The following is a 17,181-nucleotide window of genomic DNA, read 5'->3' as shown; positions in this document are numbered from 1 at the left end:
GAGTAAAGGTAAAATTCGAGAAACCAGAAATAAAAATGATGAACATGATACTACTGATGCATGGTTAAATTAAAATCTGACTCAGAAATACGACATAAGATACACGTCTTAAATAAATAAACGAATCAAATTAGGTTTAACTACTGGAATAGTCAAATTTATAACATATTATAATGCATGGTACTGAAACCCTACAAATATTCTTAACTTTTTTTTTTTTTTAGAAATACGTTCTTGCAGCTTAAATTATATTATTAGTGTGTTTCTTTAATTTTTATAAATGATCTTATTAGCAGTTTTCCCTGAAACCAAACATAATTACTCATCATGCATTGATTGTTATTTTCGCCAAAGCTCAGCAGCCTTCCTGCTCGCAGCTGCAGCCGTAACAGTCTGTGTCAGGGCTTTTCTCTGTGCCGCTGCTGCATACTGATGTCGCGCATCAGCGGCTAAACCTGACCGCCGTCTCTTCAGTCTTTTATTCCCAGCTTGAAGGAGCAAAATGGCACATGCTGCGCGTTGGTCGGCGGTTGTTTTTGTGTTGTTGTGCTTTTTAGGAGCAGCGGAATCCAGAAGGAACGTTAAATGCCCTTCAGGATGCACCTGCTCCAAGGAGACTCTCATTTGCGTCGGGGCTTCCCAGATCCCCCGGACCATCCCGACGGAGATCAACTCACTGTAAGTAAACAACCGGGGGAAAGTAGTTTCAGTCAAAACGAAATAGCCCGAGAAGGTAATAAGATAAATTGTGCTTAATGTGGGAAATAAATATGTCTTGGCTCTGGTTTAGTTTGTGTTTGGTGTTAAGATGTCCTCTCTGTACTTCACCATAGAAGCGTAGTTAATGGATCCGTTGCGGAAATCACAGAGGGGATGTTTGCTCTCATGCCTTCCCTTCAGTTGCTGTAAGTGCCATGAAACGCAGAGGATTGGTGATTATATTTAACTTAGTAGCTTTGCTGGGTTTGGTTGTCCCACTAATGACTGGGGTATGCACAAAAAAATGCAAACTTTCAAAGACAGGAGGTTTCCGCTTTATTTGTGCATCTCTTGCAGGCTTCTCAACTCTAATTCTTTGACCGCAATCAAAGATGACGCCTTCTCTGGTCTGTCTCATCTAGAGTATTTGTGAGTATTTCAGACATTCATTTCACTGCATGTTTCCATTTTTCACTTAGTTTATCAGTAACATTGGTTTTTCAAAATCTGACACAATAAAACACATGTGAATTTATTTTCTTAGCAGTTAACAAGTTAGTTTAAAATGGCTAAAACAAATGGTATATATGGGTTTTAACATAATAATGTGTACATTACTAATCATCCCTGCTTACTCCCTTTCCCTATGAATAAAATCAAGTGCATAAGTCACCTAACTAAAGCAGTCAAGCCATGTGTGGTAATCTCAGAATTAATATGATTGTTTTCTTCAGAGATTTGCTAGAGAACATTAGCAAAGAAGGATAGGCGTTGGGTTACAAAACAGTACCCCAAGCTTCAAATATGTCATTTGAAAATCGAAAGAGTATGTTTTGCTTTGTACAGAAAGTCACTGTTGAGAATGCTTCCTGGAGGTGTGGACTGTGTTGAGGCTTTAAATATTATCTGATTGCCAACGTTTGTCCGTGACATATAACGCGCCAGTTTGAGGCTATGAATCTTACCGGAAATTGCCTGTGCTCAAAACAAACATCCTTCACCGCAAAGAGAGAAATGCCAATCTAAACAAATTGGCTGTTAATGTTAATTCACAACTTTCTAGAGATCACTGAAATCTGTAGAAAGATTCAAAAGGTATTTTTCAAGCAACATTTTATTTCTAGACAAGCAAAGGTGGAAGAGACGTACCCCCAAAGACTCACACCTGTTGTTGCAGTGAAAGGATGTTATACCAAATATTAATTTATAGGGGTTGTATAATAAGGAATGTCAGAATTTTGATAAAGTATTTATATCATTTTTCACTTCTCATCTATGCACTATTTTGTGTTGGTTGAGCTGGTTGACCATAAAAATTCAAGTAAAATGCGTTGAAGATTGTTGTATGACAAAAGCAGCTCAAGAGGTATGCATTATGTGCTTTAATTATTAAATAATATCCCTTGAATTACCACCTATATCTCACCTGGTCTTTTGTGACTAAATCACAGATTCATTGAACGAAACAAGATCGACACGATCACCAAAAATGCCTTCAGAGGTCTACGAACCCTCACCCATCTGTAAGCCCTGTGCACCTGTCTCTGAAAATCACAGAAGATACTGAAAAGGCAAAAAAGGCACTTATTGTCCCTCTGTGTGTTTGGTGCAGCTCCCTGGCAAATAACAAAATACGGTTTCTGCCAAGAGATCTGTTCTTCGACTTGGATTCGTTGCTAGAGCTGTGAGTAAGCAGTTGTGGTATCAGCAGTGTGTGTATATGTCTGTGTGTGTTTGTGTAAGGGGCAGAGAGAGAGAAAGCAGTCATCTACTTTTTCCATAATGTGTTTCAAAGTGAAGCTGATCATGCTGTTCTTCCTTAAGTCCCTCAAGACTGAAGCAGCACAAAGTCTCGAGTCATCCCTTATTTTTTTAATATCCAAGAAGCAAGATTTTTTATTTTTTATTTTTTGCAAACTTTTGCAGTGGTGTTTTTTGGATGGGCTTTCTGAGGGTCTTTGAATGATTCTCAAATAGTGATTCCCTAGAAACTGAATGATGAGTAATGTATCTGTCAAGTTCACTGTCAAGTCTTTGCTAATGTTTTTTTCTGTCCTATGGCACAATGACATTATGATACCGGTTATCTGCTGATGGTAATTTAGTTTTTATTGTTTTGCTATTGGACCTGTAATATTGCAAAAATGTCTGAGTCATTGAGGTGCAAAGATGGTAAAACACACAGGTACACATCTATTACTCAAACATGTATTTTATCTATAAGTCTCTGAGCATCAGGGTCACATCGGCCATAGATCCTCACTGTTCCCTGTTTCCACCAGGGATCTGCGAGGCAACTCCTTCCAGTGCACTTGTGAGAACAAATGGCTGATGATGTGGCTGAAAAACACAAACGCCTCCGTATCAGATGTCTTTTGCGCAGGCCCCAGTGACATGAAGGGCAAGCGGCTCAATGACCTCCCTATTCCACCGGGCGAGTGCATTTCTACAGGTACAGTAATGGCACTTTTCAGAGAAAGACAGCAGCAAAAGGGAAGCACTCAGGTTAAGAACAAAAAAAATCAATAATAAAAAAATCTACTAAGTGGTTTAATTATTCAACAGGACATGACAGAATATGGATGAACACATAAAAACAAGAAACTCAAGGTCAGCGCACATTTCCTTCAAACAGCCTCAGACAAAATACGATTTAAGGTGGATACCATGATGTTGAGCTGCCCAGCATCTGCCACAGCAAAACATCTCCAAATCTTAACACCTTCACCTTCATGCTTCACAGATAGTACATGAGTCTTTTCCCTGGAATGCTCTTGTTTTATGCTCCCAGCTATGGTGTCCAAATGATTCACTGATATTCCCTAAAAACATTATTTTCCAGAAGCCAGGCAAAGTTATTAAACAATATGTGTTTTGATGGTGGCGCTATGAACTATTACCAGTTATTTTAAACATAGCTCTTTGCCATGTTGTTACAGTTATGTGTAGTTAGTGTTCATCCAAAAAGAAAAAAAAAAGAATTACAGCAGGTATACACTGAACATGGCATGCAGGCAGAAAAACACAACTGATCCAGATAATTGCTAAAAGAGTTTTTATAAATAATGAATGATGCACTTTAATGTACCCCTCCCATAAAGTATGTGTGGGTTAAGCCTTTGCTAGAGAATGTGCTGAAATAACTTATGCTATGTATAGGGCTAAATCTAAAGCCAAAAAAAACTAAAAAAACAATTTAAAGCAGGTTTCTGTCTTTTTACTGTAGAATTGTAATCATTTATACTATCAGTGTATCAGAAGTGCATCTATGGCTCTTTCTGCTGAATTTGATAGCTGTAGTCCTCCAAAGATAAAGGTTACCACTACTCGAATTGCTGTTTAAACAGTTCCTTGATTCAAAAACTCTTCTTTTTGTCTTTTTTTTTGCCAGATTTTGTGCGTCATCAGTCTATTCCTATTCAGTCCATGTCGGCAGACATTTTTTCATTTAAAGAGGACATCTTTGTGGCCTTGGCTGCCCCTAACTCCAACAGCTGTGTGATCATGGAGTGGGATCATATCGAAATGAATTTCAGAAAATTTGACAACATTACAGGTAAGCTATGGACTAGGACTATGGCAGCAGAAAACTAGAGTGGTTTGATGCCATTTTGTATGCAAATATTGCCATTGTCCTGTGTAATCAAAATCATGGCCCTTTGAGTTAAATGAGATTTCCGGGTCGGTTTCATCAAGGCTGCTCAGTTCAGTTCTAAAGATTTTGTGACATGCGTTCCCAACAACTGAGGATCGTTCTGGAGAATGCATCATGAAGAACATTGAGAGCTTTGTTTTTTTTACTATATCACATATCACACTATATAATTATCTTGCTGAAATGATATCTGGGAGTTTTCACAAACTTACGCTTGTCGTAAGCTTGTACATGGCTAAGCAACATGTTACACTGGGAGTGGTATTTAAAACTGACAACCTTTTTTCTCTTTACAGGTAAATCTGTTGTCGGATGCAAGTCCTTTCTGATAGAAAACCACGTCCTGATAATCGTCACTCAGCTCTTTGGAGGCTCCCACATTTACAAGTTTGATGAGCAGCAAAACAAGTTCACCAAGTTCCAAACCATTGAGGTCTTCAACATCTCAAAGCCAAATGACATGGAGGTCTTTCAGATGGACGGGAACTGGTATTTTCTGATTGTGGACAGTTCCAAGGCAGGCATGTCTACTCTCTACAAGTGGACTGACCTGCCAGACCGCAACGAGACCGGTTTCTATTCCTACCAGTTCCTCCATGAATGGTTTCGTGATACAGATGCTGAGATTGTTGAGGTGGATGGGAAGTTCTATCTAGTTTTAGCAAGCCGCTCCCAGTCACCTGTCATCTACCTGTGGAACAAAAGCACCCTTAAGTTCATCCTTCACAGTGACATCCCAAACGTTGACGATGTAGTATCAGTCAAAGCATTTCGAGTGGAGGGGGAGCTGTTCTTGGCCCTAGCTTGCTACATCGGTGACTCCAAAGTCATTAAGTGGGTCAATAAGCAGTTTACTGAGGTGCAGGCACTTCCCTCTAGAGGAGCAATGATCCTCCAACCTTTTACCTTTGCAGATAGACATTACTTAGCTCTCGGCAGCGATTACTCGTTCACGCAGATACACCTGTGGGACACTGAGACGAAAACATTTCATAAGTTCAAGGATATTTACGTGCAGTCACCCCGTTCGTTTACTGTTGTGACCACTGATCGCAGGAGTTTCATCTTCTCCTCCAGCCTGAAGGGAAAATCCATGGTCTTTGAGCATGTGTTTGTAGACCTGAGTTTGTAAAAGACCAAAGAAGAGTCTCTTAAACTGAAATGGTGTGAACACTTACAAAAGAGTTTTACATGCTGTATAACCTTACTTATGCAATCAGATTTATGGGTTTGTTCACCATGAAAATTGTCAGGATGGTTCTGCAAATCAGACAAAACTCAAGAGATTTTGGCATAATGGACGAAGCAACAGCAATCTTGGAAATTAAGGTGCATGAAGATAATGTTACGGCAAAGCAGATTCTTATTATGGGTTGGCTTTTATAATAATCCTAGCAAACAAAATAGAGCTGAGCCAGAGAGTGTCAGTTCTGGCAAACAGCCTTTGGAAACTATGACTTGGCCAATCAATTCAGGATTATGTAGACAACATATTATTTGTGTAGCACATGATTCGTTATGGGATCAAAATCCAACAAATCCAATAGTCAAACACAAGACATTTGAGCTGATTGTAGTCCATTACTCATCAGGGAAGAGAGTTCAGAAACTGTTTATGTTCAGGTAACAGAATCACTTCAGATTTCACTGATATGACTGAATGTGAGGATGTTTTTCTTGATCAATAACAAACTGAATGCAGTAGGTAACTCGCACGAGCTTAAGTTTATAATCATAAAAAGCTTTTGCAACCCAGTGCCTGATTGACAGCAAGAAATATATATGATTTGTTGTTATCTATGCAAAGTATAAATAAAAATAAGAAGTTGAGTGCTGCTATAACTTCAGAAATTGTGAGGAAGAAATTTTCATTATTCCTCTAATGTGTGACCAATTTCTTTGCTGAATGGAGAATTGTTTCTATAATTTTCACCTGCTGCACAGATCTGGCCACACAAATCATGCTATGGTGTAGGACTGACTGTCTGACAGATGAAAGCTATATAATGTTAACCCCTATAAGCAATATGTTTTTGTATTATTGTCCAGAGCTTTGTCTAGGTAACAAAAAAACAAAAAAAAAAAAAACAATATTTTCCTTCCCACAGCTACTTTATCTGACTCTGTGGTTATGTTTATATATTTTTTCCTTTCTACTAACCCTAAAGCAGTCATTAGAAACTTTAACATACCTACAACTAGGTTAGTGTAAAAATGAATTGAGGAACTGCATTAAAAATTGTTTGACCAAACTAGATGGAATAAAATGTGTTTTGTTGTGTCTTCTATTTAAATTCACAAATGTACTTTCCTGCTATCTCACAGGAAAGAGAGACGGCATTTTTACTACCCGGTTTACCTCTAATACAGTTTTATAATAATTTAGAGAAACAGTGGAAATGTATATAACTCCCTCAAATAGTTTTTATCCCTAAAGCTATATTAGGGATGAACTGGCTTTTAAGAAAAAAGAAAAATATAAATTTTCAAAATATTGTTACTTCAGTATGTCCTGACTTGTGGAGAGTGGAAAGTGCCAAATGACACTTGTGAAATAACTATTTAAAGTGTCATCGATTTATTGAAACCATTCACTCTCCATAAATTTTGGGTCTTTTGATCAAACTTTAAGTAATATCATAAATATCATAAATTGTTTATTAAAAATGTACAATAAAGCTTTCTGAAATACACTTTTCTTTATTTTGTCAACAAAAGAAAAAAATAATATTTTTTTTATATGACTAGAACTTTTTAAGTATTTTGCATGTATTGAAAGTAATTTTGTATTCTAGAAGATGAAAATTACTTTATACTTTTTGTGCTTAAGTACATTTCAAAATGTTTTACATTTTTACATTTACTTTAGTAAAACAGTTTAATCTATGGAAGCCCGTTTCTGCAACTCTGTTAAAAAATTTAAATAAATCATCACACTATAACGAGATAGTATCTCAAAATAATGAGATAATTAATTTTATTTTATTTTTTACCAGAGTGGCGGAAACTGGCTTCCATATTAGCCTGTACTTTGCTTTTAGTAGAATATTGTTTCATACTTTAGTAGAGAAGGTGAGTACTTTTGACATCTCTGGAAATGTTTTACGCCCCAGTGTCAAAACATTATGCCTAAATCCTATTTGAAAAGTAATGCAACAGTTTGACTCAGCCAGATATTACATGGCGTGGCTTAATTTAACAGCGCTCGTGAATGCACCATGACGCAAAAGTGACGCTGAGGCCTTAGCGGAAGTGATGCAGTTCACGTCCTCCATCAGCTAATCCAATTTGATAATGCGAGATGTCTCTGAACTGTGCCGAACTGACGCAGTGATGCAAAGCTGAAACTCAGGCGGATTTTTGGTCAACTTTAATCGGTTGAATCGAAAGGTGAGATGGATCCGTCCAGGAGGAGCGAAAGCGACTGGCAGGGGCTGGTTAATGAGGTGAGACTGAGGAGAGAGCGTGGAAATGTCCACTAATGCATCCCATTAGGGTGGAATAAATGTCCAGCAACACACAGTAAGGTCACTTTATTTAAACTAAAACTAACAGTATTCATGTCACGGGCAGCTATAAAATATAATTCAGTTTAGCATGATGTGTAAAAATCTCTGCTGCTGCAGTCTCTCTGAAGCTGTTCTAGTATGAGGAAATACTTGTTTATTTCCTTGTGGCTTCACTGACTGGTACAGTGCAGTACACGAGTACAAGTATGACTTTTCAATATTTGTTCACGTTACAAACTTATGGGGAAACAAACGCTATTTGTTTAGTGGAAGAGCAATGATTCATTGTGTTAATTTTTTTTAAAGTAGTGCTGAAATGTATTCAGTGGCTTTGAATCAATTTTTTTGCAGAACCACTTTGTGCTGCAATTTACAGCTGTAAATACTTAAAGGTATGTCTTTACCCGCTAGAAAAAGACATTTTTCTCCATCATTCTTTTTAGTCAGATAAGCAATTTCAACTTACTCCACACACACAGTGCCCTGGATTTGTGATGGCTCCTTCAATCTCACCATCATCTTTGAACAGTGTTGCTGTCGGTGCTTAATAAAAGCAACCCCACAGTCTTGATGCCGCCACTAACATGTTTCACTGGAGACGGTGTGTTCAGGGGGATTTGCAGTGTTAGCTTTCCCGATGTTTAATGCATCAAGGTCATGACTTGGTAGGTTTGGAGTTATGTCATATTCTTTCCATTTTTTAACTATTGAACAATGCGCTGTAAGAGTTATTTTTTGATTGCGATGTTGTTTTATAACCCAACTTCTCTAAAACTTTCTCTTTGATCTGCCTGTGTTCTGTAGGGTTAGGGTTCTAATAAATGTTTACTTCATGGATTCAGAGACTGTGACTTTCAGGATGCTTTGTTACCGAAAACTAATGTCACGCTACGTCTTCCTTCTGTGCAGTTCCTGGTTTGTAAGCGTAAGCTGGACAGTAAAAAGGAAGCTCTTCTGATACTGTCTAAGGAGTTGGATACCTGTCAGCAGGAGAGGGATCAGTACAAACTGATGGCCAACCAGCTCCGGGAGCGACACCAGGGGCTCAAAAAGAAGTACAGAGAACTCATTGTAAGCTGAAGTTTAAAAGATTTCTTATAAGGGAGCAGAACAGAGGATAGAATCAGTGTTTACATTCTGTACTCTACTTTTACAACAAACAGGATGGGGATCTCTCTCTGCCACCTGACAAAAGGAACCAAGTGAGTGATTTCATCCTGATTATATTGTTTGCTCAAACCGTGCTTTAAGTTTCCAGTGACACCACAGACATTCAGCAGAATAATCTGCGCACGCAGCATGCGTCTTCGCTGACATAGTGGCTGTTTAAGGACCAAATGAGACGGTATTGATGACGGAGGAGAAGCCTGCTGACTCAGGCCCTCTCAGGGGGAGCAACTAATACAATAACAATACAGAATTCCCAGCTCTTCGTTACATGTGATTATTTGTGCTTTTTGCCACTCAGGTGAATTTAGCTCAGCTGCTGAGAGACTCCAGAGAACGAAACAGTCAGCTTTCTGAGGAGATGAAGGAGCTCAAACAGCGACTGCTGGAAGCTCAGGGTGACAACAAGGTACGACTTTCGTCACATCAGTACGCAGCAAAATGTGAGGGATTAGCTGAGAAGTTGATTGGAGGAAAACAATGAGTCTAACCACAACATAAAACCTTTAGAGCTCCTTTGCTGTCTTCCTGCAGCTTCTGCGGATGACCATCACCAAGCAGAGGCTGGGGGATGAGGAGGTCGGAGCTCGACATTTTCCAGCACACGAGAGAGAGGATCTTGTGAAACAGCTGGAGCAAGCGAGGGAACAGGTGACTGCGTGGTTTAGACTCCTTAGCAGGATATTCTCCAACAGCTTTGCCGTCATTTAATCAGCCCGCACCTTTTTATAGTTTGTGCTGTTTTAGCAAATCTAAAGGCAGGAAAGCTGTACCGTTTCAACGACTGAATGTCGGCAGTGTGCTTACCACGGCAGAACTGAATGTATGTTTTTTTTGCTTCACTTGTAAGTGGAAGTTGAACATTCTGTCTAGTTTTAGGAAACTGTTCTGCTATGATCTGTTTTTGAGCTTACACGAACCGTATCTGCTTAAAATGAAACTCAGGCTATGTTACTTTATTTATGGTTGTACTTTTACTTTTTATTTTATTAACTAAATATTTATTCAGTCATTTTTTTTATTTTTTATTTTACGTTATTGTTTATTATTACAGCATATTTTATCGTTGAATTTTTTTCTTGCAGAACGAGGTGCTGGTGCACAGCGTGAAGTCGCTGACGGACGAGCTCCAGGACGTGCGAGCCGAGCGGGACGTGTTCCAGCAGAAGGCTCACCGGCTCAACGTAGAAATGAACCACATCATGGGGAACGACGAGAGCCGATTCCTGGACATAGACGCTCTGTGCATGGAGAACAGGTGGGGCGATTTTTAAAAACCATTTTAATGGACTCAATGTGTAACTCCTTATAATCAATATTTTATCGATTCAGTTAGAAATATGCTCTCTCTCTTTTTTTTTTTTTTTTTTGCTTTTTTTATTGGCCATCTCATATCCTTACAGAAGATTTACATTTTTACAGGTACTTGCATGAGCGATTCAGTCAACTTCAAGAAGAGGTAAACCTGCTTAAAGGAAACTTGGTGAAATACAAGGTAGCCGCAATTACTTTATTTTTTCTTTTCTATTTTGCTCTTCTTTTACATTCTGTTAAAACACAACTTTTTTTTTTTTACATTTAATTTATTCAGTCCAAACTTTATTCTTGATGATGAATTTCAGAGCGCCCTGGAGAGCAGGAAGAACTCTAAAATGAGCGGCAAACCCAACAGCAGCGCTCTGACTGGGGTTCTTTCTGCTAAACAAGGTCAGGAATCTCTCGTAAATAGATTTGTTTCTAAATCTTGATTAGCCTTGTCTTGTGATGAATGGCCCTTGTCATGAGCCGTAACTGGTGGGCTGTGGATTGCAGTGAAGGAGCTCTTGCTATCTGAGGAAAATGGCTGCAGCTTGCCAGTGACTCCTCAGTCTATCTCAGACCTCAAGTCTCTGGCGACGGCTCTACTGGAAACGATCCACGAGAAGAACATGGTCATCCAGCACCAACGCCAAATCAACAAGTACTGAAATTGTTGCTCTTTTTCACGTCCCATTGTTTACTCTTTAAATTTGTGGATCTGACATTAGCACAAATGTTGTTTTTTTTGTTCTTTTTTTTGTCAGTGAACTTGATGATTGTGTTTTGTTTTGTTCTTTTTTTTTCCTCCGTTCTGATTAGGATTCTTGGAAACCGAGTGGCAGAGCTGGAGAAAAAACTCAAAACTCTTGAAATTTCTGGATTGTGGAGTCTTCCAGGTGGATAAACAAATCTTGGTTTAGATAAGTCAGACATTTATGTCACTAACCAGTAAAGTGAATAATAATTTCCTCTCCTCATGCTCTTTTTCTCTTTGCTGCCTGGAGGCCTGACTTATAATGTATCTCTTGGAGTATTTGGAAGTATGCTCTTCTAATAGCAACACATTTTATTTCACCCAAGTTTAAATTTAATGGTTCTTGCATTACTTCTTATGTCTACAAGCATTTATTCAAGGTGTAACAGTACATGTATATTTGTAAAACAGGTGAGGTGAGGTTATTTTATTTGTACTCTAGAGATACACTGAACAGATTTATATGAAAATTTGCTCAAATTTGCTGAGAAATTTAAAGATGCAACCCTTAATGGGCTATTTACACAGTTTATCAACAACAGCAAAAAAGAAAAAAAAAGTTGATCTGGGGGTTAGTTACCAGATCAACTTTAAACTTTCTAAAGCTTTCCACACCAAAGCATTGTAAACACAGCTGTTGATGTTGGCAGGAGCATAAAGACTTTTTAAATGATCAGCATTTTGTGTTCCAGGTGATGTATATGGGAGAATGAACAGTGGACCTATGGAAAGCCAGAAGGGTCACAAACCTGAAGCAAATCTAATAAATGCTGTTAAATGCACTAAAAGTCGAGGTTTTCCCCTTGGTGATTAAATATTTCTTAGCCATTTTTTAATGCATTCATTTTTATTTTCCAAAAGAAATAAGCCATCTCACCTGAAGTAACACTTATTATATAAACATAGTTTTTAATCCAACTTTTTATCAAAGTCTGTTACCTTTTAGTCTCCTCTCATAATAAGTGGATTGAATCAAATATTCAACATTACTGTTTTTGCTGTTGAATCAGACCTACATTGAACTGTGATTTACCACCCGAGTTACTTGATACATGTGCTGTTACAGCCCTATTATTGACTCTTGCTTCTCTAACATGTTTTAATTTGTTTGCTAGCGGGGGTGCACCGATTTATCTACCAGCCAATTTATCGCTGCCAATTTCCTTAATTTTGGGAGCTCGGTGATCGGCCAATTTTTACATGTGAAGCCGATCTTATCCACCGATGTTATCAACCTCAGCAAAGGTCTAAAAATTAACTGCCGTGCTTTTCTTTTCTCCCATGAGAAAGGTTTGACTGATAAACCGGACGACCAGGTCATGTTTGCAAGTTTACAGTTAACAACAGCTACCCCATTATTGCCAATTCAGCAACTTTCTTGATATACCAAGCAACAATTCAGACAAAAAAAATGTTGTCTGGGCCATTTTGGGTGTGTGTGTTTTGGTTTTTTTAATATATGTGTTTTTGGCTCTGGGCGAGAACTGTGTTTTGTTGCCCTTTTATTTGCTAGACATTGTTTTCATGATACAGCCTTTGTAGCTGTTTTGCAATTACACCAAAACTGCAGCTCCTAATATAGACTTACGAATAATGCTACGTAAACTCGAAATATTATAAAAACTAACTTTACATAATATTTTGTGGTAATAGGAGGAAAAGATGCTATCATCCTGAACACACATTTACCTGAACAAGTCGAATCACTTGATCCTCCCCAACAGGAAGGTAAATATTTAGATGATGCACTTATCAGCTTTAATTGCCTGTAATGAAACTGTATCACAGAAACATTACCATTTTTGTTTGTGTGTTTGTGTCTGAAGGTGTCGGTGTTTCTGCAAGCGTCCCAAACCAAGTCTGTGCAACTCCGGCTGGGTCAGATTCTCAAGAAGACGCACAAACGTCTACCAGCCTGGAAACATCTCATCTCAACCTTTCGGAGCAGCTGCCAGAGGAAGAACCAGCAAGCCCTCAAGCAGAAGCAGCAAACAACGAAGACTGTCATAAACACGCCGGATCACAGACGACGGCTTGCACTGCTCCATTACTGAGTGACTGCGGTCCTGAAGCGGCCTGCCTGAGCGAACCCCACCCACCATCTAGTCTCAGTCAACGGTCAGAGAGATCTGAACCAATCACAGGAGGAGACGATGAGTCAGAAGAACGCAACTGGGGGATAGAAACGGTCGAAACAGAGTCTGACGTGAACAATGAAATCAATAACATTGATAGGCAGCAGAGGGACATCCAGTCAGATCAGGAGGCCCACGTGTGCGACAGTGACGATGCGCACAGTCTCCCGGGAGATGCTCTCTTGTCTCGTAGCGTTTAGGAAAAGATCCTGTGGATCAAAATCAGGTTTTGTAACTTGGTCAGCTGTTCTTACTTTGGTGAGATCTCTGGTGGGTCTCTTATCCCCCACGTTTTGCACATCCTGATCGCAGGTCTGCTGAGCCATACATCTGTGTGTGATTACTGAGCATCCCGTTTTAAACTGCTGCTATAACAGCGCCTACTGCTGGCTGTAGGGATTTTATTCCCATCTATGAAGAAACATTACATAAACATGGAAAAACTATTTGTAGTAAGGCAAAGCACAGAGTGGACTCTGCTTAAAAGTTTTAATCTACAAAACAGTTGCTCTGAAACTAGTTCACAGTGAAGGAATGTGCATGTGGTGATATAAAACTCACTCAGATTTTGTTTTTTAATCATGTTGATAATTTTGTGTTAGGAACACATTTCCTATAGATGCTGCCATCTCTGAAACTATTGAAATAGAGACAGTGCTGACCAACTTTTTAAAGACATCTTAAAATAAATTCACCTTTTATCACTCTAATATAATTTCTAAAATACCAAATGGGTACATTTATTGTGTGGGAAAATTAAAGCAATTTTAAGATTTTTTTTTTTTTTTTAACTGAATCACTGGTAGCCTAATGTTAGCACTCATGTTGTCAATACATTGCACAACTGCCTTTTTCTAAAACGGCACACAGTCTTATACATCTTTTCACAAGGTTGGAGTATAGTGAAACGGTTGTTTGACAATTTGTCTTTGCACAATTTGCACAATTTTTTCAGATCTTCAACCCCTTATTTAGCTCACCCCGCAGGTTTTTGATACGTTTGTGGACTGCGATGTCCGTAGCAGAAGACAGATTTTGTCTGGTTTTGCAGCTGTGTGTTGATTTTGAGCATGTTTCAGATCATCTTTCTAGCAGTTTTCTAGCAAAGAATTGTGTTGAATGTTATTCCAATGGGGTCTTAATGTTATGCACTTGTAGCAAAATTTCCAAGGCTTTAAAAAAAAAAAAGTACCAGGCCCACAGCATCACGGATCCATCACTGTGTGAGGAGAGTTTCCACCTCTTGATTCTTTCAAGCTAAACCCACCTGGATTGTTTTCTATACCTAAAAGCTCAGTCTTATTCTCAAGCTCTTGCATGTAATTGTAATGAAGACTTGGTAATGCTCAAATGCCATTTTATTTTATTTTTTCCCCCACCAGTGACTTGTTTAAATACAAGTATGTTTATTAGTGAATTAATGCACTTTTTAATTTACACTAATCGGTGTGGCTTTTTAGTTCATTGCCATGGCTCCCAATAAATTTACGTCTGTGTAAGCATTACTTGACTCTGTGCTGTTAAATAATTTTGCTCTTTTTACAGAAGCACCTTATTGCACAATAAAAACATAACACCTTCCATCATAATTTATCATAAAGAATAGAATTGCTTTATAGGTTAATTTGTGAGAATAGCATTTGACATGAAAAGCACAATGTGCATACACATGTGATAAACTTGTGTGGAGGACAGACTAAATACCATTTCATGAATCTTTGGATTGTTAAACATCTGCTAAATGTAAGTCTGTTTAAAACAAAAAAAAATGCATACACACAAGGGCCAGATTATGACAGTTTGTAACAGACTCAATACTCAGTTTTTATATTGATTGGATTGATTCTTTTTAATATGTTACAAAACATGATAGTTACTATCCAGGTAATTAGAGTAAATTTCAGGAGGAGGAGTAAAGTGATTAATGTTCAAGTAAAGGTAAACAAAAGTTCACATATAAACTGTACTATTTATGGCATGTTTGGCTTAAAATTGGATTCTTAGTAAACCATGAATTTATCCTCCCAACTACTCAACACTTGGATAAATTCTGTGTCAAACAACAATCCTGTCTTGTGAGCCTAATTCCTCCTGAGCCGCCTTGCGAAACGCTCATGTTGCATATTCCAGACGCTGGAGGAGGACATCCCGATAACGCAGCAGGCAAGCCTGCGGCCTGCGTTCCCGTGGAGCAGGCTCCCGATGTCTCCGCCGAGCCCCAGGTCGTCTCTCTTCTCATGGATCACCACTGCTCTTCCGAGCGCAGACAGGCCTCCAAACAGGGTGGCCTCTGATTCAATCAGCTCACTGATTTGTCCTTCCTGTGAGACGAAGTTGCCAAAGTCTCCTGGGTGTTTAGGATGGTTCACACTAAACGGGTTGTAGTGGCCACCGGTTGAGTCGCATCCCCGGCTCAGGTCTCCGTACTGATGGATGTGCACGGCTCTGGGTTCTGGAGCGTCCTCTGTTGGGAAGCCATTGAGCCGAAGGAGGACTTGAAGCTTTCCCTCAGACTGCTCCTGTTTGAACAGCACCTGCCCGTATACCTTGGGAAGCCCCTCAGGAAGTGAAGTGCTGGGTCTCACTTTGCAGGCTGCATACAGAGTGCCATTGTACTGAGAGAACTCTGGAGGAAGGAGAGTATCGGTGTTTACCGAGATGCATTGACAACTGGCCAGCAGTACCAGCAGAGCAGTTTGGAGTCCACTCGATGACCTGGGACATAACAGGATTAGAAGAACAACTCAAAAGAATGGATAACAAAAAAACACAGAACAAACAACAGCAACTTGAACAACAAATCTTTTTAGTAAATAGCTTCTTCTTGCATAGCGCTTAACAAGTCATTCACACACACATCCAAACGCTGATGTGTGTGTGAATGACACGTCGGTCATTCACACACACATCCACACAGTGACAAGCCACTGTTGCCCTTGAGCAGTTTGACTTGCACTGGGGTCACTGGGCCCTCTGATCACCACATAAGTTGTGTTTAACAGTTTAAGCTGATGAGATTTTAGTTTAGACTTTTTACACTAACCAAGATGTTTTTAAAAATAAAAGCATACGCAAAGGTTTACCAACAGGTATTTAACCTAAAAAAAGCTTATTGTATTTTAATCTGTTAAATTATAAAAGCACATGGATTGGAGAGAAGGGGTAACAAAGTCCAGTCCATGGTATCCTATTAATGATTAAATTATTTAAGTTGTGTTGAAGCAGAGACACAAATTACAAAGAAGTAAGCAAAAAACAAAAAAACAAAAAAAACTGCTTTTTGAATATAGACATTAAAAAAAATACATCTTTATTTACATGTCCAAACTTGGAGCCTGTAAGTCAACAAAGATGTATTTTTTTTTATTTAAACGTGGGATTTACAAAAAGATTGAGGTTTTTTTTTTTTAAAGTGCGACTTGAAAGCAGTGATTCAGTCCTTTTCCCTGCACGTGATTATAATTGATGCCTGATTAACAAGCTCTTACTGAAGTGCGGTCATCTGAACGTGGCGTGTGAAAACATCTAAAGTATGCAGGGGCTGTTTTAGATGTTTAGATGTGTGATGTTTGTCCCAAAAATGTTGTTCTCAGCTCTTCATTTTCATGCTGTTGACCAACAACTTTTTTACATTTTGGAAACTAGTTATGTAAGCTCCCAGTGTTGGCATGGTTGCACATTTTCGATTATTTATAAGACAAAATAAATAAATAAATAAAAATAAGAATCGGTTTCTAATCAGGCAAATCTTAAGTAGTTATGCAGTAAGCAAAAAGACGCACTTGTAAGACCGCATACTTACCTGTTAACGCGCATGGTCAGCAATGAAAACAAGACTTCAAGCTTCAATGTCTCTTTACGCTGTTGAACTGCAATATAATGGTTCTCTGAAAAAGACACGATGCCACTGTTTCCTAACAGTCCGTGCGCGTCAGTGGGCGTTTACAAGCCGAGGGTGGAGCG

At 38.8% G+C, this 17,181-nt stretch overlaps 3 protein-coding genes across 7 annotated transcripts; 2 read left to right on the top strand and 1 right to left on the bottom strand.

The window, feature by feature from the left end:
• The first annotated feature begins 273 nt into the window (after positions 1-273).
• On the top strand, positions 274-6,609 carry LOC103137835 (leucine-rich repeat LGI family member 2-like). 2 transcript variants are annotated; one of them, XM_007551782.2, is made up of 8 exons: positions 274-678; positions 834-905; positions 1,057-1,128; positions 2,151-2,222; positions 2,312-2,383; positions 2,982-3,151; positions 4,091-4,255; positions 4,651-6,609. In XM_007551782.2, the coding sequence occupies exons 1-8, from the start codon at positions 503-505 to the stop codon at positions 5,484-5,486; spliced, it is 1,635 nt and encodes a 544-aa protein (XP_007551844.1). In that variant the 5' UTR covers positions 274-502; the 3' UTR covers positions 5,487-6,609. The 2 variants fall into 2 exon arrangements, with proteins under 2 accessions (XP_007551844.1, XP_016526927.1); XM_016671441.1 differs by lacking the exon at positions 1,057-1,128.
• A 977-nt stretch (positions 6,610-7,586) lies between these two features.
• LOC103137833 (coiled-coil domain-containing protein 149) lies at positions 7,587-14,723 on the top strand. 4 transcript variants are annotated; one of them, XM_016671438.1, is made up of 13 exons: positions 7,587-7,800; positions 8,773-8,934; positions 9,027-9,065; positions 9,332-9,439; positions 9,565-9,681; positions 10,116-10,288; positions 10,453-10,489; positions 10,653-10,737; positions 10,843-10,990; positions 11,149-11,225; positions 11,334-11,369; positions 12,737-12,811; positions 12,910-14,723. In XM_016671438.1, the coding sequence occupies exons 1-13, from the start codon at positions 7,750-7,752 to the stop codon at positions 13,416-13,418; spliced, it is 1,617 nt and encodes a 538-aa protein (XP_016526924.1). In that variant the 5' UTR covers positions 7,587-7,749; the 3' UTR covers positions 13,419-14,723. The 4 variants fall into 4 exon arrangements, with proteins under 4 accessions (XP_016526924.1, XP_016526922.1, XP_007551839.1 ...); XM_016671436.1 differs by having other exon boundaries at positions 10,453-10,525; XM_016671437.1 differs by lacking the exon at positions 7,587-7,800 and adding an exon at positions 8,380-8,528 and having other exon boundaries at positions 10,453-10,525.
• Positions 14,724-15,040: 317 nt separating this feature from the next.
• On the bottom strand, positions 15,041-17,181 carry LOC103137832 (superoxide dismutase 3). Its single transcript, XM_007551776.1, has 2 exons — positions 17,021-17,181; positions 15,041-15,933 (listed from the first exon to the last, which is right to left on the bottom strand). The coding sequence occupies exons 1-2, from the start codon at positions 17,032-17,034 to the stop codon at positions 15,300-15,302; spliced, it is 648 nt and encodes a 215-aa protein (XP_007551838.1). The 5' UTR covers positions 17,035-17,181; the 3' UTR covers positions 15,041-15,299.

The sequence above is a fragment of the Poecilia formosa genome, unplaced genomic scaffold, assembly GCF_000485575.1.
Source record: "Poecilia formosa unplaced genomic scaffold, Poecilia_formosa-5.1.2 Scaffold44, whole genome shotgun sequence".
Lineage (NCBI taxonomy): Eukaryota > Metazoa > Chordata > Actinopteri > Cyprinodontiformes > Poeciliidae > Poecilia > Poecilia formosa.
Note: the sequence above shows the minus strand (reverse complement) of the source record. Positions and strands in the feature narration are given on the sequence as shown.